Source organism: Accipiter gentilis, chromosome 10 (assembly GCF_929443795.1).
Source record: "Accipiter gentilis chromosome 10, bAccGen1.1, whole genome shotgun sequence".
Taxonomy (NCBI): domain Eukaryota; kingdom Metazoa; phylum Chordata; class Aves; order Accipitriformes; family Accipitridae; genus Astur; species Astur gentilis.
In genome coordinates this window covers 9,508,509-9,529,214 of record NC_064889.1, presented here as the reverse complement: position 1 = coordinate 9,529,214, position 20,706 = coordinate 9,508,509, and the positions used below count along the sequence as shown (strand labels likewise).

Genomic DNA, 20,706 nt, shown 5'->3' with positions numbered 1-20,706 from the left:
TCCCTGACCACATATGAAGACTCTTAGTATGGGCTTGCTTCAATCTTAGAACTGGCCTAGCAAAACACGTTAAGAAATGTATTTAAACAGTTCAGCTTATATAGAGGATTTGAACAGGATCAAGGTGAAGTTAAAATATTTTCTTTTGAGTGACCTTAATAACATTCAGAGTTCAAAAACTGCACTTACTATGAAAATATTTTTCATCCCCTTTGTATTTTAGCAATGCCTTTTTATTTTTCCTTGGTCCGTCCGCTCTCCCACCCCCCCGCAACAAGCAAGCTCAGACAGTCAACTCATGAGTTTGTGATTTCTTTTTGAATTTTATTGTCTCCACAGAGTAGTGGACTTGGGGGGGATTGAATTTTTAAAAAATTAAACAACAAACTTGAAGTAAAATTTCTCACAACATAACCTTTTTTAGTATGCATCACACATTTTTTTTTAATTTTTACCAACATTGGCAAGTGGAATACTTTTGGCTGCAGAAGTTGTGGGTTTCTTGTAGGGTATATTGCTGGAATCGCTTTATTTAAAAATTGCATAAACACATATTCCCATGTTGCCACTGTTTACACTGATGTAATAATATTGAAGCATTGTGTGAAGATACTTTTTAAAATAAATTTAAGTCAAAGCCTGCTACTGACCAAATTAAAAGCACCTGATATTTTCATTGCAGATGCTTCTTTGACCAGACCTCTTCACCATCAAGCTTCTGCATGTCCTCACTCTCATGGAAATCCTCCTCCACAGCCACAACCTCCACCTCAAGTAGATTATGTTATCCCTCATCCAGTGCATCCCTTCCATCCATCAATCTCCTCTCATGCATCTTCTCATCCTGTTCCACCTCCACCTCCACCACCAACTCATCCTTTAGCCAATGCAGCAGCTCCAATACCACAGCATCTTCCTGCAACACACCAGCCTATATCCCATCACATCCCTGCAACAGCACCTCCAGCACAGAGGCTACATCCTCATGAAGTGATCCAGAGGATGGAGGTCCAGAGAAGAAGAATGATGCAACACCCAACGTATGTCACAAATGTACTCAGAACAATATCTAAACATATAATTCATTTCCCTCAGGTTTGTAAAATGTTGCATGTGAATCTCAAACTGTTAATTGCATGGTTAGGAACTGTTAGTATTAAACCATGGTAAGAAGTGTCTTTACATACCATCACAGTCGTGTGAGCATTAAGACTGAACCTGTTCCATTACATCTCTCAATAGTATCTCCAGGTAAGGCACAAAGGGGGCATGGGGCATGGAAGAGAAGGGAAGCTTTTTCTCTTGCCCATTACTCATTCTCCAGATTAACAGGTGGGAATTCCTTTTCAAGCTGGACAGCCTAGAAGGTACATCATAAGCACCTTTCAAATATGTTCCTTGACAGTGTGTTTTGCCTTGTTGCTGTTAAGATTATTTTTCTCTTAACTAATGCTTTAAAATAAAATGAACATTTATCATAAGAGACCGTTTACCAGGTTTAATTCAGATTTAACCTTAGAGATACTTACCTAGCTTTACTATGCCTTTATGTCTTTAAAAGAGAAGGAATAGACTGAATAATACCTGTATGAGAATGTGACCAATGTTGAGATGTAGCTTTGGTGATATCCTTTAAGAGATGCTACTGTTGTTGCTAAACTAGATTCATAACACTAGTATCAACAGAAATCAGGTCAGTACTGGCTTGGTATTCAAGCACAAAGTAACTGAAGTTATTTTAATTCTGGAGATAATGCTTTTAAATACCCAAAAGAATTTCAAGAATGAGCTCTCTAGTTGTTGCTCTTAACTTTGTTATGCAGATTCTTATGGTAGCTGATTTAAAACTGATTTAGAAGTTAATGCTTAAACAAAAGTTAAACTGCAACTTTTGAGGCAGTTTCCAGGTAATTCATAAAAATATCTATAGGCAGTAATTGCTCACAAAGTGGCACAACAGACTTTCCCCCCCTTCCCTGACCCCCAGGAAAGTCATATATAACCCTGCTTTCTCAGTCATTAAAATTTTGATCTGTCTGAACCTACACCTGTTCTTTTGTTATCTTTGCTATGCAAACAGCATAACCTCTAAACACCCTAACCTAAACATACAGGCATACTGCTTGTGTATGCCCATGATTATGCAGCTATACCCCAAAATTAATTTTGGAACATTCAAGCCAGTGAATGTGAGACAGCAAGATAGCAGTTTAAGGAAAAAATAATAGTGGTAGCTATCTTATCAGTTCTGGAAACTTTCTGGTAGTTTGGGGATTGGAAATGTGAATATTGGCATTTCTTAGCCTAGTGAATTTTCTTTGTACGTATAGAAACTGTAGTCAAATGTTGATAATAGGTTCTTCCTTGACATTCTCTCTGAAGTCACCAATCTCGAGTCAGACTGTCAGTTTGCTCAGTGAGGTTTATCCTCTGTAGTTTTGTTTTGTAATCTTACGAAATTGTTCCACCCTTGGTCTTTCTTTTCCCCTCTAATCCTCATACAAATTACATGCAAAATCAATATTGTAGGTGCCTTGGCCCAACCTCCTATAAATCAGATTATACTCTGACAACCAGAAACTTGTGTATATGTGCTCTATTATTTAATACACAGACTGCAACCGCCAGCAGACTTGCAGTTCCTTCGTTCCATGTCCCAGCATCTCAAAGTGTTCTTAAGATGTTTTTTCATCCTTCATTTCTAGAAATAGCGTATGGGATAGTCTAGCTTGAGTACCTTCTGTCTAACAATATAGGACTTTATCAGGATTGGAAGTAGAGACTGGTTGAGAGTCCTCACTGTCATGTCTGAAGCTATAACTTGCTTAGGGTCTTGGAATTGGCCATTGAGGAAATTGAAGTAGACGGATGCCTGTAATCTTGAAAGCAGACTACAGATAACCCTTTATTGCTAAAACACACACATACTTATAGTCACATATTCTGCAAAGTCACTGTACACGCGCACAAGCATAAAATATGATTGGTTATATCGACACTGTACACGCATATAAACATAGGACATAATTGGTTATATCAACTAAAATATGCAAAACTTGTCTCAGTCTAATTGGTCAAGATAAACTGCCGAATTGAGGTTCTTTGTGCCAGGTTCTCTTTATCGTGGAATGCGCACCTGTGTTTTTCTAATTGGGATCTTTCTTTTTCTGTCTTCTTGTTTATTCTGTTCAAGGCCTTCTAAAGGCATCTGGAATGCTCTTGTAACCATGAGCTAAATACGTGTCCACAGGCCATAAAATGTGCAAAAGGCAGTGTATGAGGGCGCACTGTATTTTTATAACATATGGATTTTCTGTTTATTTTAAATCTGATCACCCACTTTATACTAAGATTGTGAGATAGCCTAGGAGTTTTACATTCATAGAAATAATTTCAAATGTGTTTCTTTTAAATTAAGACTAATTTTAGGAGAAATGGGCCTAGATGACATTCAGTTTTTATGGAACTAGGGAATTTGTTTTGCTATGTTTTGCGTTTTTTTAAATATGTACTTCCAGATTTTTCCCCATAGTTATTTGATAAACTGAAGGGAGGTGAAACTAGGAGTAGGTTCTGCTGATAGGTCTGTTCCCATGTTGTTCTGTACCATTGCAGAAAACTAATACTTCTAAAATAATTTATACAAGCTTGACAGATTTCTCTGGAGAAGTGTCAATTTACAGTGGTTAGAATAGTGTGCTGTTAAGTAACTTTTTACTTCTCTACACATGTAAATTTACAAAATGTGTAGTCTACTTTGTCAGATAGTTTAAGGTGGTACTGAATCTGAAGACAGGGTACTGCTTTTGGCAAAATCCAAGTTTCTCAGTTGAATTAAAAAAAAAACCCAAACTTTATGCATTGAAAGCAATGCAAAGAGAAATCCCAATCCATTTCTTTCTGTGACTGGGAAGTGGTAAAGTAACAGAAGTTAGCCAGCAGGTTTTTTTTTTTAAGATTTTTTCCAAAACTGTAGTTCTATACCAGCTAGCATGGAAAAAACTGTGTACTCTTATTACTTGAGCTATGACGCAAACATGTTTCAAGGAAAATGTCCTCTGATTAGTGTATTAAGTTTCCCCTAGTTACTTTTGCTGGTATAGTTTTACTAGAAATAAACTGCAGCATAGCTGTGAATGAGACTGAATCTCGACATGACTGTCATGTGGCCTTTGCTTTCTTACCTGCAGTTTGAGGTAGGAATAAACATTTTGTCAGTCCTTCTGTAGTCACACCTGCCAAGTGAAGGGTGATCACAATAGCTGAAGCTGGCTTTGTCTTTCAATATGAAATCCATATTATAATTATTTTCTAACTTACATCTAAAGTTGAAATTAAAATACTGTATGGGGAGTTTTATTTTTTCATTTTAAATGCATTCTAGTAATTCAGTTGGTAACATTTTGATTATGGATGTTGCTTTCTTGATACTAACAAATATGTGAAATTAACTGTTGGCTGTTTTACGTTGTTCAGACGTGCTCATGAGCGGCCTCCTCCACATCCTCACAGAATGCATCCCAATTATGGTCATGGGCATCACATTCATGTGCCTCAGACAATGTCTTCCCATCCTCGACAAGCTCCAGAGAGATCTGCCTGGTTAGTAATCAGATACTATTTTAATTTTCTGGGACTCGGGTCAAAAGACAGTAATGTGCTGCTGATCACAGTGTTGGCAATGCTGGCTGTGATTTTTAAAAGTGCTGCATGCACTTGTAGTTTAAAATATGTAGATGTTGATATGGCTTTGAAATATTGCTTTGAATACTCAGTATCTTAAATATATTTCTAGGGGGTTTTATGCATTGCTTTTAAAATGGAATTGAGTGTTACTGTAGGCAGTTATTTCAAGAATTTATTTTAAAATAGGCAAGTAAAACATTACTGAAGACTATTCTTATATTCATGTTCTTTGTAAAATACAGGTTTGGATTTGAGTTACAAACTAATTGTCTCTCCTCTTTGTCTGAACTTATTTAAAATTGCATGAGGCCCACTCACGAAGGCTACATTTAAGTTCCACAATATATTTATTATTAAAAAAAAGATACTTTTAACCATTAGGGAAGAGGTGCATGCATGACAGCTGCTGTTCCCACAGCATGAGCTACAGAGAAGACTCTACACTGGTAATATTCCTGGGCACAGTAAATGTGGAGCTGTCACTACTGATTTATTACACTACATCTTCACAGCTGATTTAAAAACAACTTTTAGTTACAGTAGGATTAAGATGATTCTTTAGTGAAGTTTAAGTAAGTTTAAAAAAAATTCTTATGTAAAACTGTTATGGTAGCTGTGCTGTGTTGTATGCTTTCCAAAGCAGTGGAATTGTATCTAGGATTCAAGATGTACCCTTACTGTAATGTACTTTCATTCATGTGACAGGGAACTGGGAATTGAAGCTGGTGTGACTGCAGCTACTTACCCTCCAGGGCCCTTGCATCCTCACTTGGCCCACTACCATGCACCTCCTCGACTTCATCACTTGCAAATAGGGGCTCTTCCTTTAATGGTAAGGAGATAGCTTATGAAAAATGATGATCCTTGGTCATTGTAATTATTTTGTTTGTCAGGGAAATTATTTTAAGGTTTACTGCATTTAATTGGACACGTATACATCACTGCAAAAGTTAGTGGTTCAACTGAAGAAGAAAATACTCCATTGCTTCCGTGTGTTACTCCCAGATAGGGAGCTAGAACAGGCTCATGTCTAATAAGAGAAAACAGTATAGGACACTAACATTTCTAACTTCAGCTCTTGTAAAATGAAACATATTTGAATTAAATTGTCACTTGCATTGCAATGCATTGACCCTCTGCATCTGATTTTTAAAGTTCAGATTCTTCTTTAATGAGTTTTGGATTGTTAAAGGTACCAATTTTCCACCCAGTGCATGAGGATTAGCACTGGTGCTTTATTTTCAAGGTGTATATACAGCACAACCAGAATTCCGTCTAGAGATCTGGTTGTTTTCAAATAATATTTGGTGTTCATCAACCTAATTCTGTATGATAAAGTATATAATGTCGTAGCATGCAGTGTTATAAACAACAGGAAGTGTGAGGGTAATCTAGTCCCTTGTTACACATAACTTTTTCTTAATCTACAGTAGAAAACCAAGGAAAATTAGCATAACTCTCTGACTTTTACAGAGTATTGTTTTTGAAAGAACGTTTCTAGGTTTATTTAAAATATTCTTAATTTTGTTTAATGAAAATTCAGAGACAGATTTAATTTAATGGAGTATTAGTGTTTCTATGTGGTATTTTGTGTGGCTAACCCATATTATTTAACCCTTTTGAAGCTAGATAATCTAATCAAAATTGTGGGCTCATCTGTAAATGAATGCTAAAATTGTAATTAAAAAGCAACCTGCAAGTCTTGTCCATCCAAAATTCCTCTGTTTGTAGCCAGAATTGACATCTAGGGATTGAATTGTAAATTTACAACCAATACTGTCATAGTTGTCTCTTCATAGTCTGGTCTTAACATTGCTTGTTTCTTGCTATTTAACTAGCAAACATGATAATAATCCTTAAGTACTTCCCCTGATATATCAGGGTTGGTAACTCATTGGTGCATAGCTTGCATACTTACCACAGACTTTATAAAGCAGTCTGTAGAATTTGATATTTTAGTGTAGCCAACAAGATTCTTACTGCATAACCTTATCTCCGATGTATCATCTATTCAAATGAAGATTTTTCTGCATTCTTCTTCAGTTAGGTGTATGTTTTTTCAAGTGGATGAAAAATGGCTCGCCTCTCTCACATTTGCTTCATGTGTTGTACTGTAACGGATCACATCAGCTGCTTTAGATTCTCAAAGAGAAAGGGCCTTCCTAATAGTTCAGGGAACTGCAATTCCATTAGGAGGCAGCAAGTTAAACGTGTGCCTATTTTATCTCATTTTCTGTCAGGGCTAATAAGCCAATTATGGGAATTATTTCCATGATTGGTGTGAAGTTTCCAGAAACTTCAGAGTTCAGCTGATCCTTGTATTACAGTGTGACAAGAAACTTTTAACTGTATCTTAACTTCCATAGGCCTATTCCTATAACTAAAATGTTACACAAGTAAGTAATTGGGACCCCACTCTTTATCTTCTTTTTAGCAATAGAATGGAAGAAAGCTGTGATAGAGACTCTTCAGAAGTATTTCCTGAATGTGTGATAAAATACTTTAGGGAGTCTTGCCCTTCTGCTCAGTAACTGCTGTTACTAATTGATAAAAGTGTCAGATGAAGTAGGGTTCTTTAATTCTACAGAAACTTGTGCATGTGTTTCTGTAGGGATATCTAATCCTCATAACAGTAATTCATGAATCTCTGGATGAAATAGAATTGAAGTTGTATGTATTTTGAGGGTTTTGTACACACTGTACTGACAGCATGTTTTACAGTGTATAGACTGCTGTAAGCAGTACTTCCTCAAATGTTTGGGATCTCTTTTGAACCTTGCTGTCATCAGATCCAGTGTTATGACTTTGAAGTTGTGTTCTGAGTCTCTGACTAATTTGAAGTGTATTCAGATTACATGCCCTAGAAGAACATAACGACAGGTTAGAGCAGTGCTAAAAGTTATATATGTACAATGAGTTCAAAGTGTTACAAATGCCTTTTGATGATTCTACCCCTTCTATGGCAATAATGAAAGCCAAAATTTTCTTCATTTGCACATATGTGAGAGTACAGCAGATCTGTCAGCAAAATTGATTTTGAATATAGACCAAGTAGTCAGTGAAGTTTTTAATCTAACAAACTTAATTGGATATTAAACAAAAGCGCCATTTTAGTTTTTATTAAAGAGCAACGGATTAATTGCAGCTGTCACCTTGGTTTTTTCATTGTAACTTTAGGAATAGGGGCAGGGGAGGAGAGGCTGAACTGTGATTAGAGTCCCTCTGCTAAGTGGTTAATGTTATGAGGAGTGCTTTCTTCTTTCAGTAAGTAAGAGGGTACTAAATAGCAATTTACAAGGCTCATTAGTTGTATTCTTGATGCAGATGTCATCAAATGTTGATGTTTTCCATCTATTGGGGGGGGGGGGGGCGTCTTTTAAAGTAACTCATGCAGTAGCTCAACTAAAAAATACATTGTGTTGAATCCACTTTCTGAAACAGCATGCTGCCCCATAGACCATGTGCATTTTTTCCATCTGTTCTGGAGTGCTAAAACCCCTTTTCGTGGTTTAACTCTAGCCGGCAACTAAGCACCATGCAGCTGCTTGCTTATCTCCCTCACGGTGAGATGGGGGAGAGAATCAGAAAAAAAGTAAAAGTGAGAAAACCTGTGGGCTGAGATTAAGACAGTTTAATAGGTAAAGCAAAAGCTACGCACGCGGGCAGGCAGATGTTCAGCCATCTCCAGGAAAGCAGGGCTCCATCATGCTTAATGGTTACTTGGGAAGACAAACGCCATCACTCTGGATGTCCCCCCTTCTTTGTTCTTCCCCCAGCTTTATATACTGAGCATGATTGCATATGGTATGGAGTATCCCTTTGGTCAGTTGGGGTCAGCAGTCCCAGCTGTGTCTCCTCTCAAATTCTTGTGCACCCCCAGCCTACTCACTGATGGGGTGGTGTGAGAAGCAGAAAAGGCCTTGACTCTGTGTAAGCACTGCTCAGCAGTAATGAAAACATCTCGGCATTATCAACACTGTTTTCAGCACAAATCCAAAACATAGCCCCACAGTAGCTACTATGAAGAAAATTAACTCTATCCCAGCCAAAACCAGCACACGACTTCAAACTACTGCCAGACCATAAAGGATATATTGGATTATTTGGGCTTTAATGACACTAGTACTGTCATAAATCAATTTCAGATTTTATTTGGATGCAGATAACCTAATCTTCATCTAGTCAGTGCTGGAATGTAGACTGCAGTTTTAATCCTCAGGGAGACAAAATGATAAAGGTATGTTGGGGGAGATAATTAGCATTCAGCAGCTTTGACAGTCCAAATAAAGGGTGGGGGAAACAAAATCTCCTTTTCTATTAGCTTGGTTGAAACTTTCACCTGTTTAAATGTTCCTTCAGGAGGAATCCTAGATCAAAAGCAGTTAAAAAGAGTTTGCTTCATATCTGTGTAGACAAGGATTAGACTGCTTGCCTCCTTGATTTAACATAATTATTTTGTTAATTGTGACCCTGGCTTAGAGTAGTTTGTGTTCCCATCGTTACTGCTTTACTCAGCCATGGATGTGCTGAGGAAAAATCTTCTGTCAAAGTGATTTTTACGATTAATTCCATTCCGGACAAATATCCATTCTGCAAACTTGAACAACATTTTTAGGAAGAATCAACTGAAGATCAATGCGTGGCATAACTAATGAAACATCAGATGAGAAAGACACAGGAGACAGAGGATTTATCTGTTCCTCTGTTCTTCTCTGAAAGACACAGGAGACAGAGGATTTATCTGTTCCTCTGTTCTTCTCCTCTGATGCCAGTGCTTGTTGTTAGATGCCAATTCAATTTCTCTTTACTCTGAGTGATTTTGGCTGCTCTTTTGGCACTGTTTATGAAAGGCTTTTTGACTCAGAGTGCCCAGCACCAGTTATCACATCTGTGTGGACAGGATGGGAATTTCTGTAATTTAATAAGCTGAGATGGATGTTAAAAGGAATGTGACTTTTTCATAATGAACTATATACCAGCCATAATTCTGACTAGTCAAACCACACTTATGGCTGTAACGCATATCCAAGCAGAATTCCTTTTCTTCTATTGCTTCAGGAAAGAAAAGGCACCCTAGTTTGTAATGAAATCTGGAAGGGGAAAAGTCCAAAAAGACATTTCCAGAAGGTTTTTTTAAATTTGGCCTGAGGACACCCTGAAAGGGTCCCCTTCTCTATACTGCCAGCTCCCCTGTGTCTCATGTTTTCCATATGTAACCCATTTACCTGAATGACCAGAATGCTATGTTTAGCTGTAAAATCACTTAATTTTTGTAACTGCAAAGATTAGAATATTTCTAACATTTTTCAGGCTTCAAAAAATACAAAAGGGTTTAGGAAAATGGAGTATAATCTATTATTTGCTGTAAAGTTTCAAAAGTCTGCAGACATTCATTTAGAAATTGTAATTTAGTTCAGCTTTGAAACAGGAACTTGCTTTGAATATGAGTTTGTTACTAGGACACTTAAAAAAACCCCAGTGCTTTATATTTTAAATCCGTTCTGTTAAAGGAAGGGTTCTTTTTCTGAATTGGATTTGTTCCTTTTTGTCATTTAATGGAGGGTGGGGTGGAAGGTTAAAACTAGAAGGTCTTGTTTCTCCCCCCTTCCATCTCCTCTTCATAATCAAAGAACAAAACCAGAATTCTTCAGCTCTAAACTGATAACTAAATTTTAAATGGAATATAGACCTGAAGTGAGCAGTGTTCCCTTTATGCCTTTTAACTTAGTGTACTTTTACTCTTGTTTAGGTGAATAACTAACTACAGCTGATCTGGGAATTTGGCTATTTAAAACTTAAGCAACAAACCTGCCACCAATAGAGTATTCTATTCATTTGTTGTTTCTAAAACATACAAAGCTGTCAGAGGTACAGTTTTCAGATCATATTATGCATAGTAGTGGGATTTGGTGGTGGGTGGTTTTTTGTGGGTTTTGGGGGGGCGTTTAGTTTCTGTTTTATAAAATATATCTTAAATAATGGAGGCTATCTTACATGCCTCTCAAATTGTTTCAGCTACCCATTAATCAAAGAATTTCCTGGGATATGCTGTTCCAGTCTCTTGACTCCATCTTCTTCTGCCTTTTTGAATAGTGTCTTGTTGATTGTGAATTTCACTTGGGGCGGGAGAATTATCTGGACTTCAGAGTTTGCTAGCTGTGGTGTAATACTCTAAAGGGTTGATGCAAGCCTTGAGAAGACTCCTTAATTTATTTGTGAACCTGGACTGCAGCTTGCCAGTCAGAGAGACATCACTGGATCATAATTTCAAAAAAAGAAAAAAAGTTACTTATGGTAACTTAACCTCTCTCATGTGTTATACATCCAGCTTTCGTATGCTGTCCCCCCTTTTTCTTCTATTTCAGAGCCTTACTGTGTTGTTCCTTTAACTGCTAAATGACTCAGAGTGGTTGAGGCCATCTTTACACTTAGTTGTAAAAATTGGGAGAGATTTGGAGGTATAGGCCAGTAGATCCCAGTACATTATGGTAGATGTTTGCTGGTCAGAATGATATCACTCAGTGTAGTCATACAGGTATCACAACTCTAAGAGATGCAACTGTTCCGTACAAAAACTTCCTGTAAAATATCTGAACACTTAGCTTAAGGCTGTAATTTAATGTAGCTATAGTAGTTCAAGGTGAACTTTAGGTTTAAAATAGCCTTGATTAGCTGCATCAAATTTAACTGCATTTTTCAAATAAGAAAATGGACTTTGGTAATGCAGCTGCTACTTTTTTCTTAATATACACATAAATTACTGTTCTTCAATATTTTGTGGAATATAGACTTTTGAAGAGTGCTCATTTTATGTTCCCCTCAGACACAGATACAGTTGGGTTTTAGCTACACCGCACACATTACTTATTCCTTTGCGCAGTGTCCCTCTGTGAAAACTGCAACTTTTCCTTGTTTGAATTTGGCTTAGTAAGATATTAATTGTTAAGCTCTACTTCTTTTTGAGTATTGATGTGGACCTAAGCAGTTAACTGGATAAGCTTATTGCTGGGATTTGTTTTAATATGTATGAAGACCATACTTAATGTGAACCATTAAATAAAAGATTGGGATGGACAAGATAAGTAGTACCATACAATGGAAGAATCTCTTCACTGACTGTGGCAACTGACAGGCAAAAAGATACTGGAAGGATGGAAACTGTTTGAAAGAAGGTAGCAAGGAAGAAAAATCTTTCCTGCAGGTTAGCTGTTTAAAACCGTTTCAGAAAGTTTGTGTAGTAAATGGTTCAGACTTAGCCTTGAATTTTTTAGTTGCTGCAAATTTTTGTGGTAGTGGGAAGTGTTAACAGAAGGTGCAAAACCAGGAACAGATGATACTTGTTCTACAGGAAACAAAACAGTTCTTGGCAAACTTGTACTGGAATATGCAGGTCCAGAGTATATTGCTTTAAAAGTATAGATTATAATTTGACTGTATCCAAACCAATATATACAAGCACTTAGTACAGACTGGCATTACTTTTAACTTTTCAGTTTCTTCATTAGCTTTAAGCTTTTCCTTTTTTCTTATGGTCAATATGAAAACTTACTGAAAACACACTTCCATTTGTGTGTGAACCTGTTTCAAGAGAGATGAAATCTTCTCTTTGCATTTGAAGCTTGATGCTAACTGTCAAAGGGATTTTAGTTAGACTGTTCTTAGCTGGGCATTATTGATGGTTCTCTCTTGCCCATCTTCCCTCCAGTTTGTAGTCACAAATGTAATTAGTTAAAATGTTGCTATGTTAGCAGACTGCTTATTCTGCAGGTGTAAAAAAGCTTTTTTTTTTTCTTAGAGAGATGTTTTTTCAAAATACAGTGTTTTACTTGGCCAGAAACGTAAGCTGTGCTCTCACAGTATTTTCAAAGAGCCTGTACATATCTTCAGATGATTTTGTAGAGGTGTTATGCCATTCCCCATCAGGATAATATGAAGGCCCCTTTATTAGCATGAAAATGTATTGTTCCACCCAATATTTTTGTTGTCTAAGTTCAGTAATTTGTTGTGGTATGTACTCTGAGATATTCTTGGTTGGTTTTGTAGTGTTAAAATTAATTTTAGTACGTTTCTTAAATAGTCTTCAGCAGCAGAATTTGTTCCAAATGGGAGACCTATCTGGGTGCACGTCACTGTAGTTGGTAAACTCTGACTTTTGAGGCAATTGGAACTGTAATTATTGCATTACAGCAATGCACCTGTGACTTTACAGCTTCTGTAATGATGCAGTATCTGCACGATCAGATGCATTGTTTTCCAACAGGCTGTTTTCAAATCCTGGCGAATCAAAACAGACTTAGGTTAGGTTTTGTCAGGAGTTTCCTTTCCTCTGAGTGGAGGCGATCGATTCACAATGTAGTAACAGGCAATGGAAACTTCCAAATGATGCCAAACAGGTCTATGCCTAGTAAAAACCTGGGACAACAAAGATGTTCGTAGTGTGGATGAGTGACTTGCTTCTTTAAATGCGTTTTCTGCACTTGGAAGACAAAGTAAAATTACACGCTTAAATGCAGAATGGATCATAAATCACCCATTATCGAAGCTAGATTTCTTACAATGTAGTTTTTACAAATTCTCATATTTTTATTGCACTCTCCCAAATTCCTTTGTTACAGCTGCAGTTTATGTTGTGAAAAGACGTTACTTAGATGAAATGTTAAGGTATGCAGATGAATATATGTATCTTGTGATATAAAACTATATTTGCAATCATATTGAATTCATGTATTAGTATATAATCTCTGTAAATACACTCTGCGTATTGCATAACAACTTAGATCTTTAAATTGATACACTGTTGGGAGTTTGCAGCAGTCATCCTGTCTTGCTTGTTTCCCATCTCCATCTCTCATTAGTACCACACCAACAGATACTTAGGCTGCTTATGAGAGAGGCGCCTCCTGTGTTAGGATTCTGGAAATACTCTGAAAGATAAATCTTCAGTTTCTATTATTGTGGTCTGTAAAAATCTAATACTAATATTGTGGCTGTGTTTGTGGCTTATATTGGCACTACATGGTCATCATTTAGGAAGCAACATGTAAAGTACTTTAAAATAAGCAGATTCTGGTTTTCTTTTTTTAAAAAAAATATTTAGTGCAGAGAAATCTTTTCTATCGTTGTCAGCTCTTAGTTACCAGACTGGATTTGAAATAGAAAGGTAGCTTATTGATCTGTTATGTTATGTAAGTAACTTTTTCTAGGCCTGTGCTTTTTCACAATGTATTAATTCAGTTTTGTACCTTTATATATAGTTAAGCTTAGAAGTGTCTGCTGGAAATAAGAAAAGCCACACATGAATACCTGACTTCATGAATAATATCTGGGATGTCTGACTTGTTGACAGCCTTAAGAGATGAATTTTGAGCTGTCATATACAGCAGCAGAGACATTACCAGCTGATAGCACAGAAAGGAAGATAGTACTTAACGTTATTTCCAAATGAATTGATGCTTACAGTCCTCATATCAGTGCACACTACATGAATAAGTAAACTGAATTTGCTGATCATTTGGGGGTTTTTTTCACCTGTTCATTAAAAACTGCTGCTGGTATGTTTCTAACAAAAAGTAATACTATTATTCACTCATCTCACGGGGGTAAAAATGGAACAAAGAAGCCCTGCTGTGAAGGTGGTCCTTGGTATATTAACTTCCTTTCTGCTTTCCTGTATGAAAAGTGCTGGTGCTTGAAGTGCCTGTAGGGTATATCACTGGACTCTGCTATTTTGTTCACTGCCTGTATCTTAATGTGCAAGGAAGTCAGTGGATGCTTGAATGTAGAGTGTATGTAGAGTTGCCTGTGACTTTAGATGCGAGTTTTGAGTGTTACTTTTTTTATCTGCCTTTAAATTTGAAGAGTGTCTGAAGATGTTGAGTTGTTTTGGATAAGATAAGGATATTTGCTGTTTTTTCCAGACCGAGTATTAGCCTTGTTTTTTCTGCAGTACCAAAAACTTACATTTGAGAATCTATAGCAAGTCCTTTTCGTAACTTCATTTGCAGCTTTTAGGTGTTTTGCTTACAAAAATAGGTAGATACTTATGGTGGTTTATACAAAGTAGGTTGAGATTTTTGAGACCTGGGAAGTGAGACCAAGCAATACATAATGCAGATGTTGAGAGATTATAATAGAGGATCTAGTCTCAATTCTGTTTTGCTTCTGGTTCTGTTTAGAGAGCTCAGAGTGGTGTTGTGTTATGCCGTCAGTTGGGATTGTATGCTGAAGCTGAGGAGTATAAATAATAAGTGATTCAGTAAAAGCAAAAGGATCTTAAATTTTACAAAGTGAACAGTAAAATACTGAAACTGTTCTGAATAGGTTTAACTTAACATCTGCTGTTTGAATAGGTACCAGACATGGCGGGCTACCCTCACATCCGTTACATTTCATCAGGATTGGATGGAACATCATTCAGAGGCCCTTTCAGGGGCAATTTTGAGGTTTGTAATAGAATAAAACTAGATAATGTGTCAAAATGTGTCATGAGGGAATATGGGGAGGGTGTATGGTAGAGCTAGTTCTATATATAGTTGTGAAAGAATCATAAAGAAAATACCCTTTATTTATAGGATGACCTCACTATCATGAACTGGGATAAAAGTATATAGAAAAGTCAGTCAATAAAAGGTGCCCTGGACAATGTAGGCTTAGGTGGTTATTAACTGACAGTATATCTTGCTCTGCCCACTACCCCAGTTAGTAGGATGTAGTATTCACATGATATGTTGGTAAAAGGTAGTGTTGTCTCTAAATAACTGTGCCAGGATCCTCCTAGTGAGGGTGAAACTTGGCAACTTAAACAGTGCTGTCCTGTTTGTTATGTAGTGCAGGAATTGAAACTGAGGGAAGAAAAAAAACCCAGAGAAAATAAAAGGTATCAGATGCAGAGAGTTAATGACCTAGTCTACTGAAAACATCTTCAGTGACATCTCATGGTTCTAATAAACTCATTGCTGGAGAAAAAGAAATCAGTCATTGTATTTCAACTTAAGCAACTTTTTTTTCTTCTAAGCCTTAATGACTGTTAGAAAGCAGATATTTACGTAGTACATTTTAATTGCATTTTCATTAGTCACACAAGTATGTGTGAACATACTGATAACCATGCCTAGCTGAGAAACATTTTCTAATTTTTTTAGTAGCAAAATAGTTTTTCCCTATAACTTAAAATACCAGGCAGTGTTGTGTGGGTTTTTCTACAGAAACCCATCACTTTATTCCTACACAACATACTCTTTTTTTGCTTTGCCTGTATTTGAATAAGTTGGGAAATGAGCATTTGTCATTCTGCAATAAGTTAGAGTAAAAGCAATATTTACTCAAGTTAGTTGAAATAACAGTTCTTACACTGTATATTCGTTGATAATTTTATAGGAGCTGATTCACTTGGAGGAACGATTAGGCAATGTTAATCGCGGAGCAACACAGGGAACTATAGAAAGATGCACATATCCACATAAATACAAAAAGGTGAGGATTTCTCAAATTGTGGCCTGTCTGTAATATTTATTTGAAAATGTAATAATGTTTATGTTTACCTTAAATCTGCAGAAATTTCAGCTTTAAAGAGTGCATGTTTTATGTATCTTGCAATTTAAAGGATTGTAAGCACAGCTTACAATGGCACTTCTTTCACAAAGAAAATAAAAAATGTGGTCCCTAGATAAAAAGCTACTGTAATGTGATATGATGTCATAAACAAAAGTGGTTTGATATGATTTAATAACTTGTCCAGCAGTTATGAATAGCCTTGTGAGCAATGAAACAACTATTGGTAATATCTAAATAGTCAACAGACTTCAGTCATAACTCATCAAATAAAGACTTTATTTTTGCAATAAATTGTTTATGATGCTTGCCTGCTTGGTATGTATCATTTTACCTTTACTCTGATCACATTAGGAAGACTGGGACACAAGGAAGTTTTGAATCTGGTATGGAATTTTGACAACTTAAGTTGTCTCTCAATTGGAGTTCACTATACCATAATATAGAATCCCATCCACATTTACACAGTGTTTTTTCACACTTGATAAATAGTGACTTAAGATACTAGGTTTGAAAGGAATTATTTTTTTGCCTCTTCATTAATAAAATGAAGATATTTATAGATAGACAACAAGTAAAAGGACTGGTTGCACCAATATTAAATCAATACATTCACAGTCCAGTAGACTTTTGTAATTAACAATAGTTAAATAAATCTGAAATGTCCTGTGACTTTGCTCCAAGTGGTAGTTCTTAATTCATTTTGGTTCAAATACATTTGAATAAGTATTATGAAATGTTTTCAAAGAAGTATGTGTTGAATATGTATTAAAAACAGATTTTACTCAGTTTGTCAATAATGTCATCTCTACTAATAAGGTAACAACTGATTGGTTCTCACAGAGGAAACTGCACTGCAAACAAGATGGGGAGGAAGGAACAGAAGAAGACACAGAGGAAAAGTGTACCATCTGTTTGTCTATATTGGAGGAAGGTGAAGATGTCAGGTAAGTAGTACCACTGAATATCAGAATATAAAGTTAATGTTCTGGTTTTAAGACCATACTTGAATATAGTACACTACTCTGCAATACTCCTTAGGATAACAGTTACAATTAAGGAGACTCTGTCACTGAACCAATAAATAACACAAGCTGCAACTGAAAACACACATTGTTCAGTCTGTATTGTCTTTGGGTGGAATGTAGGTTATTTTCTTACGGTCTTCCATAAGTTGACTGACTGTCTTATAACATGAGCCCAAGCTGATGCCCTGAATTAATCAGGACTATCAATTTTAGTTTTTCTGGAGTAATGCTACTGAAGCTATAAAAGGTTTAAATCAGTGTAATACAGCAGAAGCTAGCTGATGCTTGACTTTGTTGCCCATATCCATTTCTTCTTGGAACTAGACAAAATGCAGGTTGAACTGGAAAAGCTAGTGAAACTTGTGGAAAAACATGCACATGCAAAATGAATAGCATAATAGCAAAACCCAAATTACTGTTTTTCCAATGGGTACGTTGATACGGAAACGCTTTATTAACACTAATGTTTTTCTGTTCTGATGACAGGCGCCTTCCATGTATGCACCTTTTCCACCAAGTATGTGTAGATCAGTGGTTGATTACTAACAAGAAGTGCCCCATTTGCAGAGTGGACATTGAGGCTCAACTGCCTAGTGAAAGTTGACACTGCTTTCCAGAACTCTTGTCCTTCCTCTCACTCCCTCGTCCTTCCTGGTACTGCAGTCAACCAAAGATGGCATGACTTACCTGCGCAGATTTGGAAGCATTGAACCTAGAGTGCTGGCTCTGCTATATGGTACAACTAATGCTAGACCTACAGTTTATGTAGAAGACAGTTGAGTTTCAGTGTATTTATAAAACTTCTTTTTAGGTTTTACATTTTTTCTTTTAATTCATTACTGTATTTTTGCATGGTTCCTTGTATTGCATTTGTTTGCACATATTATGGGCTTTGTGACCCCAAACTTGCAGGCAAGATTAGCTGCTTTAGTAAGTAGAATTGTGTGGTCTCTTTTTTTGGTTTGTTTTACATAGTATCGAGCTTTGAAAGTATGATTTCACTCATTACTAACCTCGGATTCCTTAATTTAATCGATCATATATTTTAGTTTAAATGTATAAAGATCATCTAGAAAAGGATAATATTATGTATTGAGACATTCCTTAATTAGGAAAAAATGGCTGCTGTATATTTACAATATCAGTTTTGAGTCAAATAACATCCTTAATACTGGGAACAGAATATGAACTATATTCAGTTTGACTGATACATATAGCATACTCATCACCAGATTTCTTGTCTGATCAAATTTTTGTGTTTGTTTTTAAAATCTCAGCACAATGCAGATATATTTGAATGTCAATATTAAACATATAGACTGCTGTTCAGATTGTATTTATAATTTTCTTCCTATGTCTAGAAATTTGAATCCCTAACTTAAATATTTGCTGCTGTGAAACAGCTCTAGTGAACACTAAATGTTGATTTCAGTTAGCTGGATTGTAGATACTTGCAGATTCAAAGAATTATTACGGAAATGGAAGAAGAGCTTAGAATCTCTGCTAACTTAAGTCGAAGTATCTGCGCACATTGAGGGGGTTTTTTTGGTTATTTTGGGGGGTTTGTTGTTTTTTTTTTTAATATAAAACCATTCAGTAAGGACATAGAGCTGCAGGGTGGTGAGGTGGGTTTTTTGTTTTAGTGTTTTTTGGGGGGTTGGGGGTTTTTTCGGTTTTGGTTTTTTTTGGCAGATATACATGCATTCGTAGAACTTCTAAGGATTCCAGGCTTGTCTTGGGATTTTTACGAGTTTTAAAGTTAATAGTTAGCTAAATCCATTTGTCTCGTTTTATTTTTCATTAGTAAATTGAAAGCCTGTAAATTTCTGTAGAAACTGAGACACAAATTATGTGGTTACCTAGTTTTTGCCTTGATCATAGATACCCTCTTTATAAATTACCAACAGTCCATCACTGATTGAAATATTTTCTATAGTTAAGATTTGCTGCATAATATAGTATATAGAATTAAGTTATAATGTACTAACATTTCGCCTTTGGAGGAGGTTTTAATCCACATCAGGATTCAAGTTTCTCATCAACATTCTTTCACATATAATAGATTATAGTTTATTTAAATGTGCTCAACATTGCAAAATGCAAATGTGCAAAAACATTGAGACAGTATTACTGTCACTTTGGAAAAGATGTTCCTCGGGGATCATTTATGAACATGTCAATAAGCTTGCATTAAGCCACCTGCTTTGTAAGTGGATTGAATAATAAATACCTTCAGTTTCTCTTGTCTTTGTCTTTCATAATCAGATTAAGTGTAAAATGGTTTACAGTAAACCTAGAGGATGAACTGTTATGTTTACACTAAAAAAAGTGATCCATTTATAAATATTACCTTATCTAATTTGATGCCTGGTTTTGTCTGGTTAAAGCTGCTTCCCTTTTGTATTTTTTTTTTTATTTTTATCTGTTAGGAGTAGCATTTGCCAGTGCAGCGTCTATTGCTGGCAACAAACTTAACACCTCTGGCACTGAGGCTTTAAGTGGAGAGAAATTTTATTCCAGCATGTGTGATAAATGGACATTGTCAAGCTTAATTGCATTGCTAAAACTGAACTTAAAACCACTTTGTGCTTGTACGATGGGGGATATGGGAGAGAGGCAACACATGATTTGACTGCTTCAAAACCTGACATGGCTTTATGCTAAAGCTTCTTGAACATGCTGTAGGAAACTGAAAGTGAGTATGAAGTTGAAGCTGCATTGGTAAAAATTAATAAAAGTAACGGGACAGACTGAACAGACACTTTCTGTTCTTTAGTGACTGTTGAAAAGGAGGGAAGTTGGTTGGCTGCTGATGCTTGAAGTCTGATGATACTCACTTTTAAAAGTTTCCAAGAAGGTACTTGAGAGACATGGGACAAAAGAAACGGGGCCTCTGGAATAATTGAGACCCTGGGTAGGTCATAGAATCTATTTTGGCTTCCTTACAGGACAAAGAAGCACAGGTTTGGGGGATTATTTTTTTTTTCTTAGGAAATCTTTTATGCACCTGATTTGGGTGCCTGGTACTAGAGGTATTTAGTGGTCCATGAATTGACTTGTTTTATAACTGCTACTGATATTGTCTTGCTTTTAAATGTATGCATAACATTGTAATGTGATGTTGAACACTTAGGTATTTGCCAGGAATCACAGTGTTCTGATCTTACATGCTATTGCAGGGGCTAATAAAGCTGCAGCCTACTTCTGTTGCAGAAAGTTGTGACTTAACCATAATTTAAGGGAAGGAAAAAGAATAGGCTTTTGATTTTGAAAATTTCCACCACTGACTGTGCTTTATATGCTTAGATGCATTGCCTTAAGTTTTCTGCAGCATCTTTGACTTTGAAGATAAGATTCTCAACAGTATGCATCAAATTACTTTTCATATAAAATTCCATTGTCAAAAGAAATCCTTTTGTATGCAATAAATAAACTGTTAGAC

The 20,706-nt window shown here is 36.2% G+C and overlaps 1 protein-coding gene across 7 annotated transcripts in view; it reads left to right on the top strand.

Annotated features, from left to right (window-relative positions):
* RNF111 (ring finger protein 111) overlaps positions 1–19,504 on the top strand; it is a 65,494-nt gene extending 45,990 nt beyond the window's left edge. For 4 of the 7 annotated variants that reach the window (XM_049812995.1, XM_049812994.1, XM_049812998.1 and 1 more), the window contains exons 8-14: positions 683–1,040; positions 4,477–4,602; positions 5,392–5,518; positions 15,036–15,128; positions 16,063–16,158; positions 17,056–17,183; positions 17,751–19,504. In XM_049812995.1, the coding sequence (XP_049668952.1) occupies positions 683–1,040; positions 4,477–4,602; positions 5,392–5,518; positions 15,036–15,128; positions 16,063–16,158; positions 17,056–17,183; positions 17,751–17,868 (1,046 nt within the window). In that variant the 3' untranslated portion in view covers positions 17,869–19,504. The remainder of the gene's footprint in view (positions 1–682; positions 1,041–4,476; positions 4,603–5,391; positions 5,519–15,035; positions 15,129–16,062; positions 16,159–17,055; positions 17,184–17,750) is intronic. The other 3 variants (XM_049813000.1, XM_049812996.1, XM_049813001.1) reach the window with 2 other exon arrangements.
* Positions 19,505–20,706: the final 1,202 nt, after the last annotated feature.